This window comes from Camelina sativa, chromosome 5 (assembly GCF_030686135.1).
Source record: "Camelina sativa cultivar CO46 ecotype springtype chromosome 5, ASM3068613v1".
NCBI classification, from domain to species: domain Eukaryota; kingdom Viridiplantae; phylum Streptophyta; class Magnoliopsida; order Brassicales; family Brassicaceae; genus Camelina; species Camelina sativa.
This window is the reverse complement of record NC_141884.1, coordinates 41,509,948-41,526,669: the sequence shown is the minus strand read 5'-3', so window position 1 is coordinate 41,526,669 and position 16,722 is coordinate 41,509,948. Positions and strand designations below refer to the sequence as shown.

The 16,722-nt window shown below is 39.3% G+C and overlaps 7 protein-coding genes across 7 annotated transcripts; 5 read left to right on the top strand and 2 right to left on the bottom strand.

Moving 5' to 3' along the window:
• The first annotated feature begins 134 nt into the window (after positions 1-134).
• LOC109132974 (outer envelope membrane protein 7) lies at positions 135-596 on the top strand. Its single transcript, XM_019245488.2, has one exon. The coding sequence runs from the start codon at positions 179-181 to the stop codon at positions 392-394; it is 216 nt and encodes a 71-aa protein (XP_019101033.1). The 5' UTR covers positions 135-178; the 3' UTR covers positions 395-596.
• A 316-nt stretch (positions 597-912) lies between these two features.
• Positions 913-5,161, top strand: LOC104788652 (mitochondrial Rho GTPase 2). The gene is made up of 14 exons (XM_010514421.3): positions 913-1,559; positions 1,736-1,868; positions 1,956-2,105; positions 2,355-2,531; positions 2,621-2,872; positions 2,994-3,062; positions 3,178-3,233; positions 3,451-3,532; positions 3,656-3,867; positions 3,984-4,053; positions 4,147-4,259; positions 4,342-4,492; positions 4,589-4,775; positions 4,884-5,161. The coding sequence occupies exons 1-14, from the start codon at positions 1,342-1,344 to the stop codon at positions 4,949-4,951; spliced, it is 1,938 nt and encodes a 645-aa protein (XP_010512723.1). The 5' UTR covers positions 913-1,341; the 3' UTR covers positions 4,952-5,161.
• A 189-nt stretch (positions 5,162-5,350) lies between these two features.
• LOC104788650 (chloroplast stem-loop binding protein of 41 kDa a, chloroplastic) lies at positions 5,351-7,137 on the top strand. Its single transcript, XM_010514419.3, has 5 exons — positions 5,351-5,896; positions 5,983-6,207; positions 6,276-6,414; positions 6,487-6,764; positions 6,845-7,137. The coding sequence occupies exons 1-5, from the start codon at positions 5,513-5,515 to the stop codon at positions 7,025-7,027; spliced, it is 1,209 nt and encodes a 402-aa protein (XP_010512721.1). The 5' UTR covers positions 5,351-5,512; the 3' UTR covers positions 7,028-7,137.
• On the bottom strand, positions 7,113-8,941 carry LOC104788651 (RAN GTPase-activating protein 1). The gene has a single exon (XM_010514420.3). The coding sequence runs from the start codon at positions 8,939-8,941 to the stop codon at positions 7,328-7,330; it is 1,614 nt and encodes a 537-aa protein (XP_010512722.2). The 3' UTR covers positions 7,113-7,327.
• Positions 8,942-9,424: 483 nt separating this feature from the next.
• LOC104788647 (cyclin-U3-1) lies at positions 9,425-11,288 on the top strand. Its single transcript, XM_010514417.3, has 4 exons — positions 9,425-9,555; positions 9,668-10,039; positions 10,315-10,733; positions 10,869-11,288. Exons 3-4 carry the CDS (start codon positions 10,327-10,329, stop codon positions 11,131-11,133), a joined length of 672 nt encoding a protein of 223 aa, XP_010512719.1. The 5' UTR covers positions 9,425-9,555; positions 9,668-10,039; positions 10,315-10,326; the 3' UTR covers positions 11,134-11,288.
• LOC147945065 (uncharacterized) lies at positions 11,189-11,825 on the bottom strand. Its single transcript, XM_087452554.1, has one exon. The coding sequence runs from the start codon at positions 11,823-11,825 to the stop codon at positions 11,322-11,324; it is 504 nt and encodes a 167-aa protein (XP_087308680.1). The 3' UTR covers positions 11,189-11,321.
• Positions 11,826-14,916: 3,091 nt separating this feature from the next.
• Positions 14,917-16,452, top strand: LOC104788646 (adenylate isopentenyltransferase 3, chloroplastic). The gene has a single exon (XM_019246215.2). The coding sequence runs from the start codon at positions 15,061-15,063 to the stop codon at positions 16,072-16,074; it is 1,014 nt and encodes a 337-aa protein (XP_019101760.1). The 5' UTR covers positions 14,917-15,060; the 3' UTR covers positions 16,075-16,452.
• The last annotated feature ends 270 nt before the right edge of the window (positions 16,453-16,722 follow it).

The following is a 16,722-nucleotide window of genomic DNA, read 5'->3' as shown; positions in this document are numbered from 1 at the left end:
CCTTTCCACTCACGAAATCTGACCGTCGATTATTCCATCGACGGTCAGAAACGCGATCGCTTGAGATATTTTGAAAATTTTATCGCTGAGCTTTTTCTTCTTATTAAAAGGTTGTTGAAGATAAAATCAGTGTGGAGAGACAAACGAGTGTTTAAGCAAAGAAGAAGAAGAAGAAGCGATGGGGGAAAAGTCAGTAGAAGCGCATTTCCCGAAGCTGGAGAAACCCACAGGAAAGAAACAGACAGCGACGGTGGTCGTGGGAGTGTTGGCGGTAGGATGGTTGGCGATAGAGCTCGTGTTTAAGCCATTGTTCAAGAAGCTGAGCTCACCAAAGGACAAACCCGATCCCGACACTACCACCACCGTTCCTCCTCCCCCGTCGGACGCTCTTTAATTTGTAGTTTTCTTTTACTTTATAATAATTAATGAAGGTTTGTTTACAAATCTTGTTGTGTTTTCTTTTCTTGCTTTTTTCTTTGTAATCTCCTTCGCTTCGTTTTTTTTACTGCTTTTGATGATGTCTTTAAATTAATAATTTCCCCCTTTCCCTTTTCAATAAAAATCCCCGATAAAGATTAATAAAGGAATTATTAGCATTTGTTGGTAATAATTTAATAAATAATCTTTCATAAAATAATTTTTATTTTTATTGTTGTTGATAATATCAGTTTCGTAACTGATAACTTGCAACATTAAATCATTAAATCTGTTAAATGTCAAATGCTCATTGGCACTTGTTTAATTTTTTAGGATATTGATATTTACTATAAGAAAAATATACGGAATCCAAAAAAAACTAGAAACAATAATAGTGTGTAAAATAATAAAAGAAGATTAAAAAAAAAAAAAAGGAAGAAAAATTGACCCAAAGAAAACGAAATAAATAGACGAAAATTCCCAGTTTTCCAGTTTAGTGAAAGATGCTAATAATTTTTTTAGCTCCATTGTTGTTTATGCCAGTGTGGTGTGGCAATATCAATGAGAAAACAAAACACAGTTCCAATTTTGGTTTAATAATTTGGTAGGTGATGAATTTTTCTTTTAAAAGGTGTAAAATATGAAACGCCGTCGTATTACGGTGATGGATAGGGAGATGAATCTCACTTGTTAATATTGGAGGCCCATTTATGAGAGAGATATCCGTGATGGCGAAGATATAATAATAATAAGCTTGCAGAGCAAGTGTCGGGTCAACCCGAATTGATATAATGGAGCACCCCACGTCAGTTGAGGCCGGCAACACCATCATTTATTCGTAGTCGTAGATCATTATTCCTTAATTCATCATCTCCGATTCAAATATTTTATAACCGTCTCCTCATTCTCCTCATATCATCTCCGATGCTGGGTGGATTCGGTGGTAAGTCGCCTTCCGTAGGCCGTACTAGCCTCAGAATCGCCGTCGCTGGCGACAAAGGCACCGGTAAATCCAGCCTTATCTCTGCCGTCGCATCCGCAACTTTCCCCGATAATGTCCCCCGCGTCCTTCCTCCCACCACTCTCCCCGCCGACGCTTTCCCTGACTTTATACCTATCACCATCGTCGATACTCCCTCCAGGTCCTCCTCCTCCTCCTCTTCTTTCTGTATTCCTTATAATTTGCTCCAAATTTATTTATGAATGATACCAACCGGAGGAGTCCCTTATTGTGTTCATTAATTGTTTCTTGCATTCGAATTTTATACGCAAATCTTACTGATATATATCTCTGTGTGATGTTCCTCTGTCTGCTCAGTATTGACAATAGGATTAAGCTCATTGAAGAGTTTAGGAAGGCTGATGTGGTCATTCTCACTTACGCTTGTGACCAGCCTTCTACTCTTGATCGCTTATGTTCTTATTGGCTCCCTGAGCTCCGCCGTTTAGAGGTTTTTCTTTTGTTTCTCTTTTTTTTCATAAGTATTTTTTTTTTTTCAGTTTATATAGTTTATATTTATATGTATATACCTACCTAGATCAAAGCACCAGTGATTGTGGTGGGCTGCAAGCTTGATTTACGGGATGAACGTACTCCCACCAGACTAGATGATATCATGGCACCAATCATGAAGGAGTACCGAGAGATTGAAACCTGTATCGAGTGTTCTGCGTTGACCCTTATACAGGTATCTTCTTGCTTTTGCTCTCCCACATAAAATATCTTCTAATATAGAGTTTAAAGACTAGGCTATTATTATCTTTTGGCTAAGAGGGAAAATGTTGAAAAGAGAGATACTAGGAACCTTTAGACAGATAATACTGAAAGGCCATATGCAAAACCGTGCCCACAATTATACTTCTTGATGTGATTGAACCATTTCCTGAGAGATTCGTTATTGTATGCTACTAAAACATCCGAATTATATCCTTTTCAGGCCCCTGAAGTTTTCTATTATGCATCGAAAGCAGTCCTTCATCCGACATTTCCATTGTTTGATCAAGAAAAACATTGTTTGAAGCCTCGCCTCCGCAGGGCAGTACAACGAATATTCAACCTTTGTGATCATGATTTGGATGGTGTCCTTAATGACGCCGAGTTGAATGATTTTCAGGTTTGCTTTCTCTGTTAGGCACTGATTATTGTATTCATTAAAGTTCCTCATCCTTGTGTCAATATGAATGCTGCAAATTTGGTTAACAGGTAAATTGTTTTGGTGCCCCACTTGACCCTGTTGAACTTATGGGAGTTAAGAAAGTGGTCCAAGAGAGGCAACCAGATGGAGTAACTGATCTTGGTCTTACGCTTCCGGGTTTCCTTTTTCTTTTTTCTCTATTCATCGAAAGAGGTCGCCCTGAGACAGCATGGACTATCCTACGGAAATGTGGCTACAATGATTCTTTAGAACTCAACACCGAGTTACTACCCGTTCCACCGAAGCAGTCTCCTGATCAGGTGTGTTTTGTTTTAGAACTACGATAATATCTCTCAACTATTTTGTTACTTAAAGGATATGAGAAACTGGCTGGTTGCTGTTAAACAATTTTTGCACTCTATTCCTGTATATCACTTGCAGAGCATCGAGCTAACAAACAAAGCTATGGACTTTCTGAGAGGAATCTTCCAGTTATATGATCTTGACAATGTGTGTATGATCATTTCTTCAATTATATTCTGTTGTTCTCTATCACCTAAAACTTATTTCATCCTCAAGGAGCAGTAGTAGTTCTCTAATGCTTCTTCGTTTTGTTGCTATTTAGGATGGAGCGTTCCAGCCAGCTGAGCTAGATGATTTGTTTCAAACAGCTCCAGATAGGTAATTGGATGGTGATTACTTTTTGTGTGCTCTCTCTGTTTCCAATTCTTACCTCCGTAATCGATGGTTATCAACTGTTCCTCCAATTTATGTTTAGTGAGCTAAGCTTCTTTCGTTTGAATTTTGCTTGCCAATGTCTTTAATGCTCTTGTACATGAATGTCTAATATCTCCAGAATAAGTTCATTTTCATTTACACTCTGCTTTTACAATTTCAGTCCTTGGATTGAGGTTCCTTATAAAGATGCTGCAGAGAAAACGTCTGGCGGAAATTTGACGATCAACGGGTTTCTATCTGAGGTTTGTATGCTTGCTATTGGGTTGACACTGAATTAGAATCAAGCTTTCATGGTCATCATGATCAACTATCAATTTCAACGTTCTTTACCATGGATAATTATGCTGTGTTATGTCTTACTGCAGTGGGCTCTAATGACTCTACTAGATCCTCGAAAAAGTTTGGCAAACCTAATATATATCGGTTACGGTCACGACCCAGCTTCAACATTTTCTGTTACAAGGAAAATATCACTGGATCGTAAGAACCAGCGAACAGAAAGGAATGTGTTTCAGTGCTTTGTATTTGGCCCTAAAAAATCTGGAAAGTCTGCAATCCTAGATTCTTTCTTAGGAAGGTATACTTGTTATAACATTGCTACGTATCCGTCTTATGATGTGTCATCGTCAATGGTTTGATTGTTTCTATGGGTTTACTCCTGTTATTTTTTCTAAGCTGTGTTTTCACTTCCAGGAAATTTTCGAATAGCTATAAGGCAACAATGGGTGAACAATATGCAGCAAATGTCGTTGATCAGCCTGGAGTTAGTAGCAATAGCCTGAACTCTTATGTAATTTGTCACATGTGGATGGTTAATGTGGTTTTTTGGTTCTAATTGTTTGGACACATTTTTCAGGGTACTAAGAAAACCCTCATATTACGGGAAATACCAGAGGAGAGAGTTAAAAAGTTTTTGACAAACAAGGAATCGTTGGCAGCATGTGATGTTGCTGTGGTTGTCTATGATAGGTTAGCCCAGAAATTTGGTTGCACCTTGTATGTGTAGATGACAAGATGATGGACTTAGCAAGAAAATTTCGATGTTTTGCAGTTCGGATGTATACTCATGGAAAAAAGCTAGGGAAATATTGATGGAGGTGGCAAGGAGGGGAGAAGAGAGCGGTCATGGGACCCCTTGTCTTCTTGTTGCGGCCAAAGATGATTTGGATCCATATCCAATGTCAGTGCAAGAGTCTGATAGGGTAAGTAATGCATCATCACTTAACCCTAATACAGTATGATTCTATGCTCTTGATATGATTGATGATGATGATTCATCATAACTCGGATACCAACAGGTTTGCATGGATTTGGGAATTGATGTCCCTGTGTCATTAAGCATGAAACTTGGGGAGCCAAACAGTCTCTTCTCAAGAATCGTGAGTACAGCCGAGAACCCTCACTTGAGCATCCCAGAGACAGAGTCAGGGCGAAGAAGCAAGAACATACGCCAGCTTGTGAATAGCTCACTTCTATTTGTCTCAGGTTATTATTATTCTTCACAAAAATCGATATTTACTTGCTTGAGTTGAGTGAAACCATTTTAATCATCCAAGCTTACTTACTAAATATATTATTATATGAAATTTGCAGTTGGTACAGCTGTTGCGTTTGCCGGATTGGCAGCTTACCGTGCGTATTCGGCAAGGAAGAATGCTTGAAGATTTGCATATCTTCTCGTTCACCCCAAAAATAATAGTACTCCGTTTTTGCGAGTAACCAACCAACCAATCTGACTGAACAACCTCTGCTTCTTTTTTCCGTTTTTTCTTAGTATTAAAATAATGCACATCTTTCAGGGAACTAATACTACGTTGGCACTGATGTAAACAAAATAAACACAATTTTTTATACAAAATATCTTTTAGTTATTTTTGGATGAAATTTGAAAACGTTATTTAAGCTCAATGTGATACTAGATGTTAATACGAAAAAGAGGGAAAAAACATAACTAGTCAACTTAGAAGCATATTAGTATAAAACTGGTTTTGAAAAGAGCCCATATTGGCCCAATCTAGAAAGGGATGGTAATGACATATAAATCACATAAAATCGCAAAGATGAGATGGACCGACCGTTGGATGTTATCTTGTACAATAGCCGTTCATATATCTATCTTCTGGTTCTCTGAGGATCATCAAATAAAACAGATTACAGAACAAAGTCAGTCAGAACAGAGTATAAGGTCATCTTAACCCAACCAAAAGAAGAAAAACAAAAAAATGGCGGCTTTATCATCTTCCACTCTGTTCTTCTCCTCAAAAACAACTTCTCCGATCAGTAACCTGCTGATCCCGCCATCTCTCCACCGCTTCTCTCTACCCTCTTCATCTTCCTCCTTTTCCTCTCTCTCTTCTTCTACTTCTTCGTCTCTCTTCACGTACTCTTTGAGGACTTCTCGAAGGTCATCTCTCCAGGGCTTTACCGTTAAGGCCAGCGGTGAGAAGAAGAATGTGCTTATAGTCAACACCAACAGCGGCGGTCACGCCGTCATCGGGTTTTACTTCGCCAAAGAGCTTCTCTCCGCCGGACATGGCGTCACCATCATGACCGTCGGCGATGAATCTTCCGACAAGATGAAGAAGACTCCCTTCACCCGATTCTCCGTAAGATTTACGAATGTCCCCTCTTTTTGTGAGTTTTTTTTGAATCCATAAGGCTCCGACCGATACATCTGTCTGTCTACATACAGGAAATTGTCAGCGGCGGAGGAAAGACCGTGTGGGGAAACCCGGCCGATGTTGCCAATGTTGTCGGAGGTGACACATTTGACGTTGTGCTTGACAACAATGGCAAGGATTTGGATACTGTTAGGCCAGTGGTGGATTGGGCTAAAAGCTCCGGCGTGAAGCAATTCTTGTTCATTAGCAGTGCCGGGATCTACAAGTCCACCGAAGAACCTCCTCACGTTGAAGGGGTAATAAAACACAAACCACAACTTTCTCAATTCTCACCACTTATGTCTCCTCCTTCTCCGATGTGCAGGACGCTGTCAAAGCTGATGCAGGTCACGTGCTAGTGGAGAAGTACTTAGCTGAAACATTTGGGAACTGGGCCTCGTTTCGACCTCAGTACATGATCGGCTCTGGCAACAACAAAGACTGCGAGGAATGGTTCTTTGACCGTAAGTCTCTCAAACCCCACTGATTGCTATACATCGAGAAACACAAGTAAATATGGTAAATTGTGTTCCCAGGGATTGTGAGGGACAGAGCAGTGCCAATCCCAGGATCAGGAATGCAGCTTACCAACATATCACACGTGAGAGACTTGTCTTCCATGCTGACTTCTGCCGTGACCAACCCTGAGGCTGCTTGCTGCAACATCTTCAACTGCGTTAGCGACAGAGCCGTTACTCTTGACGGTATGGCCAAGCTCTGTGCTGCCGCTGCTGGCAAAACGGTTGAGATCGTTCACTATGACCCTAAAGCTATTGGGGTTGACGCCAAGAAGGCTTTCCCATTCAGAAACATGGTAAAACTAAACCCAATAGAAGCTCTTCTCCTCCTTCATTTATTGATTAGTTTTATAACCCTGTTATTGTATGGTCGCAGCATTTCTACGCGGAGCCTAGAGCCGCAAAGGATATATTAGGGTGGGAAAGTAAAACGAATCTACCTGAAGATCTCAAGGAGAGATTTGAAGAGTATGTTAAGATTGGCAGAGACAAGAAAGAGATGAAGTTTGAGTTAGATGATAAGATACTCGCAGCCCTCAAAACTCCAGTGGCCGCTTGATCAGAAGGCCATTACGTTTCTTCCCTTGTAACTTCTACTGCTACCCTATGCTCTCTTTTTTCCGGCGTATATGAGATGGACATTATTTAATCTAAAAGACCATTTAAAAATTCATAGTAACAAAAAACAAGCAACAACAATTCTGGTTTACGAGAAGGTAACAATTTCTTTTCAAAGGGAAATTGATTTGAAGACAGTTTAAGATCCTTACATACCTACTTCAATACGTTTATCATAGAGAGAGAGAGAGATTAAACTGAACCTACCTAGATAGTGAGAAGAGCATCACATAACATGATTCTATTCCTCCCCTTGCTTGATTTTCAGACCTCCGAGTTTTGATTCCAGGTCGTTGTCTTCTTCGCCTTCCTCTTCTTCGCTTTCATCTTCAAAATCTTCTCCTTCAGGGTCATTGTCGTCCAAAGGACCAAGCTTGTCCGGACAGTCCTTAAACATCTCATTTACCTCGTCAATACCTTCGTCAGATATATAGTTTCCATTAATGTTCAGAAGCTTGAAAGTTTGTTTCTTCACAACAGTTTGTGCCAAGGCTCTTGCCCCAGCTCTTCTGATCATGTTGGTGCTCAGGTCAACTTCAAGCAACTGATCATGACCTTCTACTGCCTTTGCGATTAAGATAGACCCTTCGTCTTTGAGTTCATTCTCAGATAAATTCAGCTTTGAAAGAGACTGTTTTGAGGCGATGCAAGCTGCCAACTTTCCAGTGGAATTGACAGTAATATCGTTTCCAGCCAATTCTAGAACTTCAAGAGAAGTGGCAGACTTAAGTAGAGCTTCGGCAATTGCTTCTGTTCCCTCATCCTCCAAGTTCAGGTAACTCATATAGATCTCAGTTAAATGAGTCAACACTGACAAAGTCTTGGCCAGGGCAATTCCACCTTCGACTCCAAACATGTTGTCACGAAGATCAAGTTTCTTCAAGTGGGTACAGTGTTGGAGTGCTTCAGCGAGGGCAACACCACCTTCTGAACCAATCCTTGTAGATGAACAACGGAAGTCTTCCAAAGATGGACACTGCCTGACAATCTCAGCAATGGCAATAGCTCCTTCATCTCCTGTCATGTTGTTATGGAAGTGAAGAACCCTGGTTTTGCCAGTAGAAGGAAGCAACTCACGAACTGCTCTTGCAGCATCCTCTGAAATGCCATCATTCATCAGATAAAGTTCCTCCAAGTCATGCTGAGACTTGATGAGAGAACCAAAAGCTCTAATCCCTTTTTCTCCAAGAGCATTGTCAGAGAGATCCAAAAACCTAAGCTTAGAACCCTCCAAAGCAGATGAAAACATAGTCATGGCTTCAAGTGCTTCAGCCTCTGGTCGTCCTGCAACAACATCGGAGAGATCCACTTCAGTGAGCTGATCCTTGATGGAAGACAAAACAGTGGCAGCAAACTTGGCAGCTTCGGAGCCAAAACTCCTGTTGCTGAAACGGATCTTGGTAAAGGAGTTATGCGGGTCAGTCAAAGGCCTCAAAAGCTCACGTGCCTCGTCTTCATCAATGAATGCTCTACGGCCACAGGAAATATCAAACAAGATATCCCCACTCTGCTTATTAGCCGAAACAACATCAGATTCTTCCTGTGGACCTCGTTTGATGACATCAAGCATGAGCTTACTGGATTCTTTAGCGTAGACCTGAACAGCAGAAGTGCCATCACCATCAGGCTCGTTCTGGAAGTGTTTGTTGGCAGTAGCAAAAGCCAAGTCTTCAATACGCTTGGCATCATCCTCAGCCTCTTGGAGACTCAAAAGACCATACTTTCTGGAGAAGATGGAAGGGGTGGTGATGTTCTTGACCATGCGTTCGACAAGCATCAGGCGGGTACTCTTACTGGGTGGCCACATCTTGACAGACAAAACACGGTTCTGTGGGGGTTTAACTGAATGATCCATGGGTGCTTACTTGCTTCTGTGATTTCAAGAACCAAAAGGAAACCATTACTCAATCAATCTGACATATATATAAAAAGTGTATTCAAAGATCCAGTCGAAAACGAAGATGGCATTGAAGAATCTATAACTACATTTCAAGATTGTCAATACCAGAAGAAACCCTAAAAATCAAAATCGACAATGGCACAATGCAAAAAGAGAAGTAGAAGAAACCCTAATAGCAAGTGGAGAGGAGAGATGCGATAAAGTATTAATGAAAATGAGAACAGTACCTGCGGGATCGAAATGGGTTCTCCTCTCTCTTTGATGCCTCCCAATAAACGAAGCGGAAGGAGAAATAAAATAAGAAAAAGGTGAGATTTTTTTTTGCAGAGAAGCAAGCGTGATTAAGAAGCAGAGTGAGAGAGAATCATTGATCCGCGTGACGGTAATGATGCAAATTCCTTCTTTTCTCAAAATCAAAATTTCAAAATTTCAATTTTTTTTTTTGAGAAACAAGTTGAGGCACATTTTGAAAGAGAGAGAGAGCCAAAACAAACCACGAAGAATTAGGGTTTATGAAATGACAAGAAAGCCCCTCAAAATATAGCCCATTAAAAAGCCCATTAAAAGATGTAAGGCCTTTCGAAAGCCCAGTCTTATTTTTAAGTATATTCCTCACTTCAATTATGCGTACTTTGCTAATAATAGTAGTATTATTATATTTTTTTAATAATTTAATTTTAGGTAAATGAAAAAGATAGGCAGAGATGATGACGAAGACGGTGGGCCACCGTCGCTAGCTGGACTCACCGACGGTGAACTGTTGTCGGCAGTCGACGCCTCTCTCTCTTTCCTTTTGTTTGTTTATTTTTTATTTAATTTATAAAATCATTATAAAAAAAAAGGAGTAAATAAAACGCAAATCATAATAATAATGGAAAGTTTCCTTCTTCACAAATCACAATTCATTAGTTTAGCTTCAGAGCAAGCAAATACAATGGAGAAGCGCCGGAGATAGAGAAAGATAGAGATAGAGAGAGAGAGATCTGTCATCTTCCCAATGTCGTCCGGCATTCTCTAGTTCAAGAATCTAACTTTCTTCCACTTGTTTCTCTCGTAAGTTCCTTCTCCCCTTCTTCCACAAATTGATACTGTTCTTGATGGATTGCTTATTACTCTAAGATTTGGTTTTGGTGGTTAGGAGTCTAATTTAGTGTTGGGTTCTCTCTCTCTTATATCATAGATTGGTTTGTTTGTTTGTTTGTTCACCAACTTCATTCTTGTCACCCTATGTCTATTGCAAAAACCCTAACCTCAAGATTGGCGAATCTTTTATGCATCATAATAATAATCCCAAGTTACCATTTTTATGCTGTTCCTGGTTTTCACAGAGATAGATAGATATGGCCTCTCTCCCAGTGGATCAAGGTTTCATTGATTCGGATGTATACCTCAGATTAGGACTTTTAGTAGATCATGGCAAACGTTTGAAAAAGCCACCTTCAGTTCTCTCTCGTCTCGCTTCATCTCTTGAGAGATCTCTCTTGCTCTACGACGATGACCACAACAAGTTACTTCAATCCCCTCAACAAGACTCTGCTTTTGATGGCGCATCTCCCCCTGAGATCACCATTTCACATTACTTGGATCGCATTTTCAAGTACTCTTGCTGCAGCCCTTCCTGCTTTGTCGTTGCTCATATCTACATTCATCTCTTTCTCCAGAGGACCCGTTCCCTTCTCAATCCCCTTAACGTCCACCGCCTTCTCATCACTTGTGTCATGTTAGCCGCTAAAGTCTTCGATGACAGGTAACATCTCACTACACAAACTAAGCAGAGGGGGCTATGGCCTCTGTTATGTACTTCTTTATCCCAAGTTCGTTTTAGTAAAGACTAGATTGTTATGTAGTTGATGCCATAACATTGATCTCTGGTGTTGTACAGGTATTTCAACAATGCACACTACGCAAGAGTTGGTGGTGTGAGCACCAGAGAGTTGAACAGATTGGAGATGAAGCTCTTGTTCACCCTTGACTTCAAGCTTCAGGTAGATCCTCAGACGTTTCTCACACACTGTTGTGAGTTAGAAAAACACAACACCGACGGGTTCCAAATCGAGTGGCCGATCAAAGATGCATGTCGAGCCAACAAAGAGACTTGGCACAAGGGGACACCTGACTCACTCTGCTCTCAAACGACAGCTCGCTGATCATGTGGCTAGAGTAAGATAGGATTTTCTGTTTTCTTTAGTGATGATTCTTTTCCAAGATTGATTGATTCAATGTGACAATTTGTGTAGTAGAAAATCTTTATAATCAAAAAACATTCTTTAAGAGGTTGATATATATATATATAGTTTCCATCGATACTGGTTTAAAGTTTAAACTAAATATAGACCTACATCAAACGGCAACTATTCCCTCTGCTGCTGCAATTCACATTAGCAACCGCAGCTTCTGCTGGTTTGCTGTTACAAGGAGCATCCTTCATCTTGGGTGGTGGTTCAACAGGAGCCGCCACCACCACATCAACATTACCACAAGCACCCGAACCACTGGCTCCTCCATCGCCGCCATTGCTGCTCTTGGAGTCAGAGGACGGTGGTGCAATCGGAGACGGTGAGTCCCGCGAGTGGTCGCTACTAGGATCTACATGTGACTCCTTGAACGTTATTTTAGTGACCCTTTTGTCGATGATCTCCATATGTTTGATTCCACGTACGTTTCTATCAACCAAGTCCTGTAGAAGTAATGTCTGGTCAGAGCCGTCAAAGTTGCTGACATGGACCTGACGTTGGCATGTTGATGGGGATGCGAGCCGAGGAGGAGGAGTTGCCGCTGAAATATCTTCAGGAGATTCTGGTTCAGGAGGTTCAGCTCTTTTACCGGCTTTAGCTGCCATTGCGATAAGAGGAGGAGTTGCCGCTGAAATATCTTCAGGAGGTTCAGCTCTTTTGCCGGCTTTAGCTGCCATTGCGATAAGAGGAGTAGTTGCCGCTGAAATATCTTCAGGAGATTCTGGTTCAGGAGTTTCCCACAAAAGCTCAGCTCTTTTGCGGCTTTAGCTGCCATTGCAATAAGCACTTGTGGGTCGATCTCACTGTTCACTTGTATCGTTCCTTCGTTTGCATTAACCTTTATCGAATGCACTCCTGCTCATAAATCCACCATATTGCTAATTAAGTAGAATCAAATCGACTAAATCAAAAATAGTTAGTACATATATATAGCAGAAACTCTGTAAATATGTGCTAAATAAAGCACCTTCAACTTTAAGCATGGTTCGTTTAACCTTCCTCGCACATCCGGTGCAACAATTGGGTTCCAGTTTCAGAATACGAGTCTGCTGCATACGAAAAAAAATGATTTACCATATCAATAAATATATATATTATGATCGACGATGTACAAACAACTCTTGGTCATCGTAGTAAAATAAGAAGCAAACCCGAAGGACTGGGGCATGATTTGAAGAAGGATGACTTTCCATTCTTAGAAATAATACAGTTTGTATTAAAATTACACAGACGAAATAATGGTTCTTATATGTTAATTAGTTATAACATCAAAATAAATTTGTATGTGTTCTAGGAGCCCGTGTTAGTTAGTTATGAATGAATTTTACGTGAGTACTTAATTATGTCAGTAATATATACGTGTGTGTGATATATATACAGATATATACAAAGATCTTAGCTTAAATCTGAAAAGCACGCATTGTATATATCTTCAAGATTTCATTATTGATCAATGATCTAAAGCACGATATGATCATTTCTTGGAAAATTATCTATCAAGCGTGCAGGCTTGGTTTACATATTCAATGGAACAGAAAAAAAAAAGTTAAAGTTGATTATGACATTAAAAAAAAAATGTTGAGACTTACGAGTGAGATTTAAACCGTTAAAGTTTGGATAGCTACGCTAATTTTCCATATGCATATTCTATTTTTGTCGTTATTTTCTTTTTTTACTTGCACTACAGTGTTTCCACATTCGGAGCAATAATATAAAAACAACAGCAAAATCGCAGGTTGTATCTCTTACAACAATGTGAATAGGGCAAATTAATGATTACTGAAAGAGAGAGAGATAAACGAAAATAAAGTTAATGGGCAAGGTAGGCGTGACTGCCTTATTGGTCGTATTATTTACTTTTTTTTTTAATAATGGTGGATTAAAATATATTTTTTGACAAACGTGGCTGATGGGTTAACATCAATCAATCATTAGCCTTCTTATCCCAATTATTTATTTTTTTTGTCTTTGTATCTATCATGAAGATTATAGTATTCCCATAAATTAAAGAAGTGAAAAAGCTGGTGGCCACGAGTACAATCGACCGAACTAGCACGCACATATGCATCACTTACCCATCCTAAAATATAAACTTTTTGATTTGAAAATTTAACACCGTTACCAAGTTTATTGTTAGATGGAAACAAACGACGTAATATTTATCTCTTATTTTCATTTAATCTATGAATTACTGTACAAACAATTAAGTGAATAAGAATGAGAAAGATATAGCGATTATTGATTTTAGGTTGATGTATTCATTCTTTTGTGTTGGACCTCTGTGATGTAAATTGATTAATCGAATGAAACTTTCTAAAAAATACAAAGAAAACTTCTGAAGTGTGTTGTTAATCAACTGATAAGACAACAAAAAGCTAGGATTTTAAAGTAAACGAATAAGCTGGCTGGTTTAATCCACCACTTTGATTTCCACTTATTTAATTATAAATTAACAGTTCAGCATATAATACCAGAAGAGTATATTAGTAAACTAATGTACTCAGAAAATATTTTGGCATTGAAGTTTATGGTCACAGTGAAGACTGAAGAGTGTCTAAAATTTATATAGCTCTAGTAAAATTGTATAGTTAAAAATACACGACAGCTTTAGTTTAAATTAACTTGTTTATATATTCTCGTATTTTTTTGGGGGGGGGGGGGGGGGGGGGGTGGGGGGTATATAGGACTGGAGGAATCAGATACGTACATGGACGTGTAGGAGCATGCACATTGCACACATTACCAAGCTCACAAGAAGCAAAACTACATTCCAATAGCTACGACTTGTCGCTGTAAAGAATAATCTTTTTAAAGGCCCTTTCTCAGGCCATTATATTTCTTATCTCATGTGAATAAAATTTATAATGTAAAAAAAAAAAAAAAAAAAAAAAAAAGTTCTCTCTTTATAAGGTTTTGCCGTCTTAAGATTTTACGTAAGTGGAAGAAGGAGTAATAAAGAGACGTTCCCGGGGGTCTTTGGCCATTGCAGGTCGACAAACAATTTTGCCTCTCCGTTTCATTAATGGACGGTCCAACAGAAACTTTATATTATTCTACAAGAAATAAAAGAGACTCTATGATAATATCAAAATATAAGACATAGAATCACATCTGCATCACTTTTTTCTTATGAAATTTAATAAAACTAGGGCATATAGAATATCTATATACATATAATATATACTAGACCGATCATGAGGAATCATCATAACCTAATTTTATTGAGTGTTATTAATTTAATAATGTCAATTCATCCAAGTTTTTTCTTTCCCGAGTTTTCCAAGAGATCACCTGCAAAAGACTATTACAAAGACAAAACCAAGCTTAATAAGACAACGCATATATATCTCTTCATATAAACCATATATATAAATCTTTTTTTTAATTAAAAATATGAGAAATTCTTCTTGAAAATTTCTGCCTCGCATAAAATCATATTTTTCCAAAAGAAAAAAAAAAAAAAAATAGTATCTTAACTTCACATCAAAACGTAATGGAAGTTTACATTTGATTGAGACATTATCAATATAGATCATCTGCACTGCAGGCGTATCAAATATTTGGCTACAGCCTAAAATAAAAATAGAGGAGAATAAAGTAAAAGAGAGAAAAAAACAACAGGTTTTGACCAATGAAAAAAGCGAGCCAACTTGTCCTCTTATATCATTCGTACAGTGTCCAATTTCAAGTGCGTGACCCTATATATATATAAATCATATCATTCATGCAAAGTCACCTGAACATTTCATAAGTAGATATACAAGCCTACCAAACATTTCAAAACATATAGAAAACAACATCGAAGGTTTTGTATTGCAAAGCTTAAATATATATACCATCATGATAATGAAGATATCTATGGCTATGTGCAAACAGCCATTGCCTCCTTCTCCGGCGTTAGACTTCCCTCCGGCAAGATTTGATCGCAATATGCTAACTCTAAACCCATACGGTCCAAAGGACAAAGTAGTGGTCATCATGGGTGCTACTGGGACAGGCAAGTCACGACTCTCCGTCGATTTAGCCACACGTTTTCGGGCGGCTGAGATCATAAACTCCGACAAGATCCAAGTCCACCAAGGTCTAGACATTGTCACCAACAAGATCACGAGCGAGGAGAGCTGCGGGGTACCGCACCATCTCCTTGGGGTCTTGCCCCCTGAAGCAGACTTAACCGCGGCGAATTACCGTCAGATGGCCAATCTCTCCATTGAATCCATCCTAAACCGTGGAAAGCTTCCAATCATCGTTGGAGGTTCCAACTCTTACATGGAGGCTCTCGTGGACGACGAAGACAAACAATTCAGGTCGAGATACGACTGTTGTTTTCTGTGGGTCGACGTGGCACTTCCCGTTTTGCACGGGTTCGTGTCTGAGAGAGTTGACAAGATGGTGGAAAATGGAATGGTTGAGGAAGTTAGAGAAATTTTTGACTATTCGGATTCGAATTACTCGAGAGGGATCAAGAAAGCAATCGGAGTTCCAGAGTTTGACAGGTTTTTTAGGAATGAGCAGTTCTTGAATGTGGGAGACAGAGAAGAGCTGTTAAGAAAAGTGGTCGAAGATATAAAGAGGAATACCTTCGGGTTGGCTTGTAGGCAGAGAGAAAAGATCGAACGGTTGAGAAAGGTGAAGAAGTGGTGCATTCAGAGATTGGATGCCACTCCGGTCTTCACAAAACGAAGGTCCAAGACGGATGCTGACGTAGCATGGGAGAGGCTTGTGGCTGGACCAAGTACCGCTGCTGTGTCGCGGTTTATGCTGAACATTGCCAGCGGTCGACAGCTTGTGGAAGCTTCAACAGCGGTTGCGGCAGCCAGGGAACGCGATATGTTGCGGTGTCTAGTGGCGTGATCAGTACCCTGTCATTACTAACCACGTACGTAAAGCTCGATCGATAAGGCTGGATTCGGAAATGCGCATGTGGTTAATTAACTTTTACGCCAATGGTGTTTTGGTGATGATGACGTGGCAATGAAGACTAAGATGAGTGGGGGCGAAATATATATATAAATAAGCTAGAAAAATAAAGTTATATCTAGATATATATTATATATGCATGGATATCGTATATAGTATTGTCAGATACTGAAAATTTTGGCATAACTGTTATTCAGTATTATCATCTACTTTTTTGGATGTAAGTGGGAATGCTATATTTGGAAAGTGAGGACTTACCCGCCTTGTAACAATTTGATTTTAATAATATAAGCTGAGTGTGGGGCTTATATATATATAGTTGGCACAATTTATAGTTATTGATTGTACAATTTTGTTATTTCCAAATAGGGAAATCTTATTCTTACCCAATATGTTAAAAAGATAAATAGGGAAATCTCGACCACAGGCACACGTACGTCGCTCGGTACATGCATATTCCGGAGTAGAAGTTATTAGCTGTATAAATATATTGAGCGAGTTACTACTATGAATAAAAACAAAGTTTTAGTAGCTTTAAACAATCGATACTGTCTAAACATAATTTACAAAATGTTCAAATGG